Genomic DNA, 12,036 nt, shown 5'->3' on the forward strand with positions numbered 1-12,036 from the left:
AATAACATAAATCAGCATGCAACAATCCTTACCTGTTCCTCCGCCGATCTCTTATTAACCCCTCCTAATTTCTCTCACCGGAATCTCCACCATTCCAAACACCATTCTCAATTTCACTCCACATTATATATATACAACCTATACATACATATATACGCATCTATATATCTATATATATTTATAAATCCTGAATATCGCTTCATTTTTCAGTTATCCTTCTTCTTCTTCTTCTTCTTCAACAATGAATCAAAAGTCAATTCCTGTGAGCTAGCTTTCCCATTCTATTACGTTACCTACATTTTTTCCATTTTTTATTTCCTTTTTTTATTATTATTTACATATATTTTTATCTATATTTATACACATACAGTTCCTGCTAGCTTTTCCATTCTATTACGTCTCTCAATTCTCATTCTACTTTACTTTTTTTCTAGGTCATTATATATATATATATATACACATGTATGTATCTACAGTATTAATTAATTAAACTAAAAAAAAAAAAACTAAAGTAGAATAAGAACTGCGAGACGTAAGCGTAATAGAACGAAACAGCTCACAGAAACTGTATGTATGTATATATAATATATATAATTATATAATATGTATATGTATATGTATGTATTGATTTTAGTGAATACTTATTATTAGAGTATTATTTAATTAGTATTAATGATAATAAATATGCGGCGTTTTGTTTTTTCTCTCAAGAGATATTTTTATAGAATTCGGAATCGACGTCGATTGGCTGGAAGCTGTATCTGCATCTGCGTGGTGTTTGATGTTCAATAGTCTATAAAAAAAAGTGATTATTATCATTATTGTTTGTTGAATTTTGTGATTAAAAAAATGGAGAAGAAAAAGTATCCAGTTGGAGCAGAGCATTATGAGTTGTATGAGGAGGTAGGGCAAGGCGTTAGTGCTTCGGTTTTTCGAGCTAAGTGTCTTCCGAACAACGAGATTGTTGCTATTAAAGTTCTTGATTTTGAACGCGCTAGCAGTGATTTGGTAACGATATTTTCCCCCTTGTTACTTAGTTTGATGATCTGTATTGGTTTTATTTTGACTTGATGATTTATTTATATATTTAGTAATTTAAGTGAGGTTTAAAATGTGATTAAGGTTGATAGGAATATGGATTGTGTAAGTTTACTAATTAGACTTGATAGTTATCTAGTTTAGTTTTATATGCATTTTGTGGCCATAAGTTAAGTATTGGAGGACTCGATAGTAATGCCCACAAGACGATTATGATGAGTTTGTGGATCTTCAGATTAGGCTTATGACTACATAGAAATCTATAATTGATAGATTTATTTTGGTCTGTTGTAAAAGTTATTTTACGATGACAATTGAAAAATCTGCATATTGAAGGTATCCAAATTAATTTTGTGATCAATGAAAAATGGATTGCTGAGAATTTCAAGAGGACGAGTCTTAAAGAATATGATTTGTTTTTGTTTTCAAGGAATAGTTTTTATTTTTGTTCTAGACAAAGAGGGGATGGTGATTTGAATGTGTTGTTGTTTTTAAACGTGTATGCTTGCTCTTTAATTGTAATTTCAAGACATATATTCCCATTGAATATAATTTGTGAAAATTGTGACATGGTGTTGTGTTTCTGGACTTCTACTTTTTGAAAACATAATCTGATAACTGATTGAACACATACACCAGTAGGCTCTTATGATTTGCTGACATAAAATAACATAACATAGGAAATTTCATACATAAAAACTAAGAAGTTTTGTTAGTAAGGAATTATAAGTAAGAACTAAGAAGTAAGCTGAATGATATACCTTTTAAGTTGTCTAGTAATTTGAGTGATTTGAACTTCAGCAATTGGTTTGGCTTGACTAACTTTTGTTTGCTCCCCATTCATGTTAATTGATAAATCATGTTTGTTTCAAACTTATTTGTTGATTTTTTGTCAGAACAATATATCGCGTGAAGCTCAGACAATGATACTGGTTGATCATCCAAATGTCCTTAAATCTCACTGCTCCTTTGTCAATGACCATAACCTATGGGTTGTCATGCCTTTTATGCCTGGTGGCTCTTGCCTCCATATACTCAAGTCTGCCCATCCTGATGGTTTTGATGAAATTGTTATTGCCACTATTCTACGTGAGGTACTAAAGGCACTTGATTATCTTCACCATCATGGCCTCATTCATCGAGATGTCAAGGTGAGTTTAAATTTACATTCATATCAGAAATTTCAGGGTTTGTACAAGTATACATGTTATTTGGTTTCCCTACCTTAATTAGAGATATTAGCTGATTTTGCATTTTATCATGCCTACATACAAATGCTTGTTAGTTTGTTAGTTTTTACTGCTAATCTTTAAAATAGCATATGAAGATCAGCATGTTCCCGAATGCAGCGTAGATTTTTGGCAAGTCCTAGTATATAAGTCAAGTAGCATTCTCCGGAACAAATTCAACTGTTTCCTTAAACCTGAAATGTATTTAGTTGATAGTAACAATCAATCTATCAATCAGGTGGTTGAAGTCTTAATGTTTACAAGTTGCGTATAATTGCATGAAGAGATTTACACTCCCTTTACAAACCTAATTTCCATACTTAAATAGCATCATTTTATAAAAAGCTGGCATGTACTCTCTGCTTACTTAATACAAATTTATTGTCATCCATGCTCATTGATTTAAGGTTAATGTTTAGCTTTACCATAGGGTTATCTTTCCTTGTTTGTGGAAAATTGATAGGGTAAGAGTTGCAATATTTATCTCTTGGGTACATTACGATGTAATCCAAGTTCTTTAAGGATAAAACAACCAAACTTGTTTGAAGATATGTTTAAATTCAAGTTATCATGTTTGATACTTTATCTGTTTTAATAGGCTGGAAACATCCTCATTTGTGAGCGTGGTACAATTAAGCTGGGAGATCTTGGTGTTTCTGCTTGCTTATTTGATTCTGGTGATAGACAGCGTATGAGGAATACATTTGTTGGGACACCGTGCTGGTACCTTCTTTTTTATTATTATTATTATATGCTATTTACTGTACGTAATGACTTTCATTAGTCATAATTGTATTAGCATCATTGTGATCACCGAAATGTATATGTTGTGCACAATGGCAATATCTGAATTTATACATACTTTCGTTTTACATATTTCTAGGATGGCACCTGAGGTTATGGAACAATTACATGGCTATGACTTCAAGTTAGTACCTCTCTTTATAAATTGATTAAAATATATTTTGTCTGTCAACAACTGCAGAATAGTGGAGACATTTGATGTGTATGCCTGATAATTTCTGCAGGGCTGATATCTGGTCATTTGGCATAACAGCTCTGGAGCTTGCTCATGGGCATGCTCCTTTTTCAAAATATCCCCCAATGAAGGTGCTTTTGCCTGCATTACTCCGTGTCATTAACCCATTAAATAACTCAATCGGGCGAGCCAGGCTATACCCGAGGTGGCAAAATGGCAGATCTGGCTGGTTGGGGTGACCCTACATATTATAAAAATTTTGAATCTTTTTGCAGATAATTAGTATGTCAAATATTAATAAAATATATATACTATTTCATTAATAGTCTAATCAGAGTAAATATAGTTTTTGAACAAGTGGCTTAAGAGGTCTGCATTTAAAATCCATTTTGGCTGACTTTGGACATGTTGTACCCTCTCAACCCATTTGACCCATTCACGGGTGTAGTTCTTTTTCTGAATTGCTCTATTATGCTATTCATAAGTAAATGGTCGAAATTGCCATTTCTATCTAAACCCAAGTCATTGCAAGTTAATAATACTTCTAACATGATAGGTTTTGCTTATGACTTTGCAAAATGCACCTCCTGGTCTTGACTATGAGAGGGACAAGAAGTTTTCAAAGGTATTACAGTTTACTTTTTGTTTACCACTCTTTGACCATGTTGTCTCATATAATGGCTGCCCGTTCTCTGTCAAAAGTCTTTTAAGCAGATGATTGCGAGTTGCCTGGTTAAAGATCCTTCAAAACGTCCTTCTGCAAAAAAGCTTCTGAAGCATCCTTTTTTCAAACAAGCTAAATCGAACGAGTTTATAGCACGTAAGCTATTGGAAGGACTGCCAGCACTTGGTGACCGTCTCCAGGCATTGAAGGTTCTACTTCTATTTATCCCTGAGATCATTATGAATTTATCAAATCGATATATGCTTTTAATTCAGGTTACATGTCATTGAGATTGATGTGTTGGAATAATAGAAAAAGGAAGAAGATATGCTTGTGCAAAAGAAAATACCGGATGGACAAAAGGAGGAAATGTCACAGGTACGATAATTATTTAAGATAAACTCTGTAGCTATTGTTCTTTTCCCTGGAAGCCTGCATTGAGTATGATTCTTAGGGGAGTTTGGATTTTGTGCGTTTAGTAACATATAATCTACTCAATTTGATCTGAAGTCACAAGAGTTGCTTTTGGGTGTATAGAGATTATACGTTATGCTTCCGGTTGTCTGATTAGTTAGGGCTCAAATAATTAGCTTCATACCTGGTGAAACAAAACTGATCATCTAAGGGTAAATCAAGTTGATTTCGAATCTTTCTTATAACCCAATTTAAGATTAGAGACTTATTCTCCTATTTCACAAAACAAATCCGTCTTTTGATTAGTTGTCCATCAGTGTCTTTGATAGTCGGAATTCGGCAAGCAGACGTAAATACTAATTTTTTCAAAAACATACATGTTTATTTCATTATATTACCCTAGAAAACAGAAGACACACATTGAGATACTAATTTTTTATAAGCATACATCTAAACTCCCTGACCTTGATTGCCTTCTTTGATGGGACGATAGTTGCTAAAATATTTATTATATGCCTACACACTGAAAGAGGCTTTTTTGAGTTGAGTTAATGAGTTTTGATTTTCTTCTTGTTGTCCCGTTCTCTCATTTTCTCTTACTCAACTGGTGATTGGACTATGTGATTCTTTTATGTATCTGTTATTTTCTAGAACCTAATTATCTTTTCTTGTTTCTAGAATGAATATAAACGAGGGATTAGTAGTTGGAACTTTGACCTTGAAGATCTGAAAGCTCAGGCTAACTTGGTAAGATACTTGATACTTATCTTCTTACACGCTGGTACTTGAAGCACTTGAGTTATATATTTAATTATTTCTCTTTTAATTATAACAAACTAAAATCACTATCCTGAACAATAGAATTCATCGTTGATTCAATTTTGTACATGTAACCAGATCCAGGATGAGGAGCCTGTATGTAACAAAGATCATTCAGGCATCTCGAGCTCTCAAAATGGGACTGGTTCAGGTGAAAGCGAACTTCCTCATCAATTGACGTACACTGGAGGGTCTTCAGAAACTACAGATGTAGTATGTCAATAGCCTATGAATTAAGGATATACTTTTTGCTTTAAATATCAGATACACTCTTAACTTCAAAGCATCCATACTCATTTCTTTATAGTACTTTCAAAATATTGATTTAACATATTGCAGGCAGGATTTTCTTCAATTTCTGACTCCACTGCAGCATCCTCTATGTATGTCATCTTCAATTTAATCACCACCGTTTCCTTACGATACCATGCTATTATCCTATCAGTGTAGTTCTTCTCGTGAAGTCTTATCATAAAGATTTGCATATTCTTGAAATGCTTACATCTATTACCATTTGTTTATTCATATTTTTATCCTGTGGGTGACCATCATATTGTTACTTAAATGTTCAGAAGCAATTGCGTGAGTTCTACCAATGGACATCTGAGTTTCCACAATTCCTCTTTCCATGTTGAAAATTGCGACAATAATGATGTTACTGGAAAGCAAAACTTGGATATTAGTCAAAAACCCTCGAATGGTGTTGTTTCTGTTTCTCACCCTGGGGAGGATTCATCTGGATGCATTACAGCCAATAAGTATGGCCTCTCACATATATGATATTTGTAGTAGTATCTGCTTCAAGTCTAGAGTTATATTCCATTTCATTTGGAATTGGCACTCGGTTGTTTCTTTCTGCAACTTGAAACGGGTCTGGTTGGGTTGTTTCTGCTGCATTTTGTGTCAAATTTTCAGATATCTTATAAAATATTACCGTGTCAAATATGATTACAAAAGTTTCACTATTTCAATGGTGAATAGAATGATTTAGCAAGTTTTTAGCATTAACTACACTTTGGGCTACTTTCAACCCATATGATTTGTTCCTTTCAAGACAATTTGTTGTGTGGAAATAATGAAAAATATTTAATCGACTAATTTGATTGAGATTGCCTCTCTACATAGTTGGATTTGAAAAAATTATCTCCGTCATGTTGTTTTAACGTTTGATCCATGATGCATCTTGCACTTTTGTTGCCATCAAGTATAATCTTTTTCATCATGTACTGCCATATAAAACCATTATGCATTCGATTATCTTAAATCGCTTATGAAGTTAACAAAGTTTGTAAATACGTAATGCAGTATAATCATACATGTTGGGTTTTAGGCAAGTATCACTTCTTCTCTTTATCTTTCTATCACATATAAGTTTGTTAGTCATCTCAACTCTGCATGCCACATAGTAAAAGGAAATGTTTGAAATTTCTACAGTGACCACCTTTAAGCGACCAGCTTCAATTGTGCCAACATTATACAGTGTCCATCATTCATGACTCCAACCCACAGAACATGTTTAAAGAGAATGCTTGCTGATTAATTATATTACATGATTGATCCAAACCGGCATACAATTGACTTCTCTTTTAAATTTATGAAAATTTCAGTGGCAAGTTGCAAAGCCAGATTCCTGCAGTCTCCAGCTCTAATGGATCTCAATCGGTCACGATAGCAGATGTGGTGACATCTGAGTCCGTTAAATCTTCCAAAACATGTAAGTCTACACTGTGATTTTTCACTCAAAAAGTGAATTTATATTTATGAACTAGCCTATCTTCTGTCCAAGTTAAGGCGTAGTTTTTTAATTTAAGAATACCATGATATAGTAACTGCTGATGAACAAGATGAGAAAGCAAAGTGCCATGTTATTCAACAGAAAGGGCGTTTTAAAGTTACCTCCGAGAATTCGGATGCCGATAAGGTAATACAATAGGTGCAAAATGGGTAGTTTTGTATGGGTCAGGTGGGTTGAGACAGTTCCCTTTTTTTTCAGATAATTAGAATTTTGATTACAAATTGGTGCGTCAAATATGGTTACAGAGGTACAAATAGTTAAAAATATTTCAATCCCAAATAATGCAGGATGTTCTATTCATTAAATGTACACTTTGTAAGGACTTCTTTTTAGCTGTATTTTTTTTTTTGATTTTTTTTGTTTTAGCTTTTTGACTATATAAAGATTAAAAAAATACCCAAAGGGATCCATTCATGAGTAAATGTGTCTAGTTTCCACCTTTGAAGATTTTTTTTTTCTTTTTTTTCCCGGTGTCACCATCGGCATTCTGATTGTAACTATTAACCGTTATATCCTTGTAGGGTTCTTCATCTCCTCGACTGCTAAAGAGTCCGAGCATGCGGGTATGTTTGTATATAGTAGTGTAGCCACCACTGGGTTAAGGGGGGCAGCTCCCCCTCACAATATTTCATGCCTATTTATGAAAATAATATGTTTTAAAGGGTACCCATCGTTTTTTCTTTATTTTCCCACTTTTTAGTATTATTAAGCTAGGACCTTCTTTTTACGAGTGTATTGTTTAAGTTCACCCCCTTTGATAACAATTTTCTAGCTCCGGCCATTCGTGTATACCCTACTTATTCATGTTAAAACATCAGTGCATTTTTATCCTATTATTTTCTTTCATCGATAGTTCTTAAGTACATATTCTGGTAACTATATGTGCATAGAACCATTATGTTAAGGTTGAGGTGGAAAAATGGGTAGGTTGGATAATGAGTATTAAGGAGTTTTGGTCAATAGATGCACCCGATGGGTCTTGATGTTCCAGTTTTCTTGTCCTAATTTCTTTTTTAAAGTGTCGAACATGATTTTGAGTTGTATCATTCTAATAAAGATAATTAATAATGAATTAGTTATAATTATAATTGTTGATTTGATCAAATGATTTAGGAGGTTTTGTGCTTTAACTGTTCACGCTGGCTAACTTTCTACTGTTTGACCTACTTGACCCATTTGGCCCATATTCTCTATAGGTAGTTTTTATAATGTCACCTGTTGGCTGTTTGACCCATTAGAGCAAAAACATAAGCTGAATCAGTTCATACATAAGAAAATAGGTCCAATCTGCCACCTCTACTTAAAACCCTTTTACAGGAAGATAGTTATGCAGTTAATAAAGATAGTCATGCAGCTAATGAGCTGAAATGCTGCATTGATCTAGTCATAAATCTTTCTTTTGTTTTTTTATCAATAGGTCCAATTTTGCTTCTCATTGAATGTCGTTTTGCTAATCAGAAAGATAGCCATGCAGTTAATGAGCTGAACTGCTGCATTGATTTTGTCCTAAATCTTTCATTTGTTTTTTGCCGTAAATAGGTAATAATTGAGCATCCATTTGGTACTCAACTGACACAAGGTGATGCTGCTTGTATGCCACACAATCAACCCACGCATCATCCTACAGGTCATTCTGTTCAGCCAACAAATAATCTTCAAAGGGTACTGTCTATAAACATATATTTGTTGCAACACTATACATTTAAGAATACTTACATATTGCTTCTTACAGAACGACCCTCTGAGCCTCACAAAGCAACTCTCGATTGGTGACACTGCAGGTTTTGATATCTATATCTTTATTATTACACATAAGTGGCAATGTCGACTCATGAACTTAAGTATGCTCTAACTCGAATGGATTTGAGCTGAATGATAATAAAGTTGTGGTTAAATGGGCTAAACAAGGCAAATATAAAAAAATTTCTAAAATTTCCTTAGTTGTTTCATCAAAAAGAATGTGTTTACGGGGTTGTCCCAAATGACCAATTCTGTTTTGACCTCACGTAATAATGACCCAGTTTGACAGCTATCATATTCTGTGTCATGACTTCTACTCGGGCACTTCCATTTTCAGGTAGCAGCAGCTTAGGCATGGGGTCTTTAACAGCCGACACTACTAGACAGGAAAAATCGAAGGTATCTAATTGAGTAATTGTCTCATTCAACCTTGTTATTTATTCGCAGATTGGAGAAAAAGACTAAATGTAGTTTATACTTGCTTTTTTTGGAAAATTTTCCCTGTTACCCCATTCTTTGTGTTACTTCTAATACATGTAACAACCACTCATTGCGGTTATACTATCATTCTAGATATGAAAAAATGGGTGGGTAAGACAGGTTGAATAACTTGGTCAAAACAGGTTTGGTCAAAGTGATAATGGGTTTTTGTAGGGTTTATATGTGTTAAGTTTTTTACTTTTGGGCAACATTCGGCCCATTTGACCCTTTTTTGCTAATTTCTTGATTTTGCTTATTTGGCCCGTTATAATTGAAATATCACCTGGATTGACCCATTTCTAACTAAAATGGGTCAAAGTTACTTTAATTCATTCACTAGTAAAACTTTCTGAACACAATGCTTCACTTGCAAGTTCAGCTATGTGGTGGAAACTTAGAATGGTTCTGTTCTGATGTCATCTTAAAAAGTTAATCGGGGATAAAGTAAAAGTATTATGATCCTTGATTCCAGGCGCAGCCATAAATTATTAATTGAATAGTTTGACCTTTACCTTTTTTGATTTTCATATAAGTTTAATCATATTTCTTGAAGATCTGTTGTGGGTATGAACCACCTTGATTGACAAAGAAATCATAAGCATGTTTATGCATAGTGCTGTACACATCTAAGCCAGCTAGTACACCTTTATCCTGCATTTATTAGATAATAATAATCATAGATACCACAACGATTGAAAATTATGTTTTCATGATGCCATCCTAATGTTTTCTTATTTTTAATATAAAAAAAAGAAATATTATGCTTGTTAGCAACAGGCTGCTTCTATAAGATTTTGTCTGGAATTATGCTTTTTAGACCAGTATGTTAAATATATGGCCCATTTATATCTGATAATCGAGTTGCAAGGTTTTTCTAGATACATGCTAAGCCTGTGTATTTTAATATTACATGCCTCCGAGCATAACAAGGAAAAAAAACTTGCTAATGCTTTTACTTTATTTGCAGCTAGATGCAACTGACGATATAGAAAAGGAAATACTTAATGAAATAACCGATTTACAACGGAGGTAGATACCTAATAATTTTGCTAGGTCCTTGCTTATGCAGATCTAATTATGATTTCCTGTATTCTACGTTTAGGCTCTTATTTAAACAGGAGGAGCTCCAAAAGCACAGAGCTGGAAATGGCCAGGTGATATTTTCTATCATGACTAATTTGTATATCTGTATTCTTTAATTGTATTGATGTTGTTTTTGACCTTCGTTCATCTGAATGGATCGACATGGGTCACGGCTTGTCTCTAATGGGTCAAATGGATAAAAAATAAAGTATTATTGGTCAACTCAAACCGTCTCTTGAACCCATTTGACCTATTATCTCTCATCTCTACTAAAATGCATATATTTACAACGTGGTGGTGGTAACTTACTGGAATTTGTTTGCAGGCTTGAGTGTTATCAGACCTTCAACCAAACCAAATCAGAAGGAAACTCTTTTCATCCAAAGTTGCTTACCAAATAAAGAGGTTCAAATTGTTCATGCACATACACGTAGATTTAGTGATTATTTGCTTGGATTTTTGGGAATAGCTTATATATTTTTCTTTCATTGTGTTTTGGTGCTTACCTTCTTCATTGCCAATACTGCTTGGAACTTTTGTATATGATGTGACCCAATTATTCATAGACTCAACCACCAGCTCTAACCAACCCTGTTCTTTCCCTTTCTAAGTGATTTTAAACTTATGATTTGTACTGGCCTGAAAGATTGAGGACCTGTATTAGTATTATTAAGTTGGCTAGGACTTTTCAGCTGATAAATGTTATTATGGGTTATTATTCAAATTTTTTTTTTTTCTTAAATAAAACTTGTTTACATGGTTCCTGATTGATATAAAGGAGAATTACTTGAAAGCAACGTTAAGCATCTATAGGGGAGAAATCAGTATTTAACAGTTTTTGGCAAATAAGCCGCTTTAGACCCCGTTTAGGAAGAAGAAAATCATGTGATTAAATTCATACAGTAGTTAATAAAATAAAAACGGTCCATGGCCAAGAAAAATGTCACGTCGGGTTTAGTGACGCTTCAACCTGCAAACGTTTAGTTATAAATCCCAGTTTTATAAACTTCATAAACCCAGCTTTTTAATTAGGTTATACTTTTGATCCCATATTTTACACTAAAAAAAAAGAAGCAAACTGTATGCATCCATATATATTCGGCAAGATGCCGAAAATAGAAGAAATTACATCATATTGTATGGCTAGTCTACCAAAAATGTCATGAAAAACTATGCTTATTACATCTAAACGAAAACCATAAGAAGTCGATACAATCGAATGGAATACTTCAATCCTATTAGATTGGTGCCCGTGTAATGCAGCGGCGACGATGAGAGTGTGGTTATTAACATAAACATTGTGGTCGGAGATTTGATGAATTGTTGTGTGGGATATGAAAGGGGGAGTGCTATGTGTTTTTGCATGAGGAAGAAATAGATGTTGAATTTCTTTAAGGGCATTTTAGTCACAATCTATAAAATATAAATAAATATGTATTAAGATGGAGGGTAAATATGTCATTTCAGGTTCTCAAAATTAAGGAAGGAAAGGAAGAGTTTGTTTTATAAAGAAGTATACCTTATTTCTATGCTCCCAAATGCTCCACCACCAAGTTGAGATAATCCCATGTAAAATCTTCTTATAAAATAAGAATACACTGAACGTTAGACACCCACTTTCGAAAGGGTCACAAGCTGGTAAGTCAAGATTTAGCCAAAAGGAAAGGTAACTTATAGTTTCACGAACCTTTCAAAAAAAAAAAAAAAAAACTTATAGTTCCACGAGCAATATCACATTCACGAAATATGTAACAAACTGAGTCCCCATAGAATAGACTGAACAAACTAAAGATAT

At 33.6% G+C, this 12,036-nt stretch overlaps 1 protein-coding gene across 1 annotated transcript; it reads left to right on the plus strand.

Annotated features, from left to right (window-relative positions):
* On the plus strand, positions 1-10,813 carry LOC122607600 (STE20/SPS1-related proline-alanine-rich protein kinase-like). Its single transcript, XM_043780614.1, has 22 exons — positions 1-262; positions 712-1,008; positions 1,935-2,189; positions 2,866-2,990; positions 3,151-3,195; positions 3,296-3,377; positions 3,803-3,871; positions 3,949-4,119; positions 4,223-4,288; positions 5,003-5,071; positions 5,222-5,356; positions 5,483-5,526; positions 5,716-5,901; positions 6,751-6,857; positions 6,970-7,064; positions 7,460-7,501; positions 8,478-8,600; positions 8,671-8,719; positions 9,016-9,077; positions 10,126-10,187; positions 10,261-10,312; positions 10,567-10,813. Exons 2-22 carry the CDS (start codon positions 850-852, stop codon positions 10,570-10,572), a joined length of 2,004 nt encoding a protein of 667 aa, XP_043636549.1. The 5' UTR covers positions 1-262; positions 712-849; the 3' UTR covers positions 10,573-10,813.
* The last annotated feature ends 1,223 nt before the right edge of the window (positions 10,814-12,036 follow it).

Source organism: Erigeron canadensis, chromosome 7 (assembly GCF_010389155.1).
Source record: "Erigeron canadensis isolate Cc75 chromosome 7, C_canadensis_v1, whole genome shotgun sequence".
Lineage (NCBI taxonomy): Eukaryota > Viridiplantae > Streptophyta > Magnoliopsida > Asterales > Asteraceae > Erigeron > Erigeron canadensis.

Excerpts from the sequence above, each read along its gene's own strand:
- LOC122607600 (XM_043780614.1), top strand. The coding sequence starts at position 850 with ATGGAGAAGAAAAAGTATCCAGTTGGAGCAGAGCATTATGAGTTGTAT. Across the intron at positions 1,009-1,934 it reads AACGCGCTAGCAGTGATTTG|AACAATATATCGCGTGAAGC; the intron begins GTAACGATATTT and ends ATTTTTTGTCAG. Across the intron at positions 8,720-9,015 it reads CTCGATTGGTGACACTGCAG|GTAGCAGCAGCTTAGGCATG; the intron begins GTTTTGATATCT and ends TTCCATTTTCAG.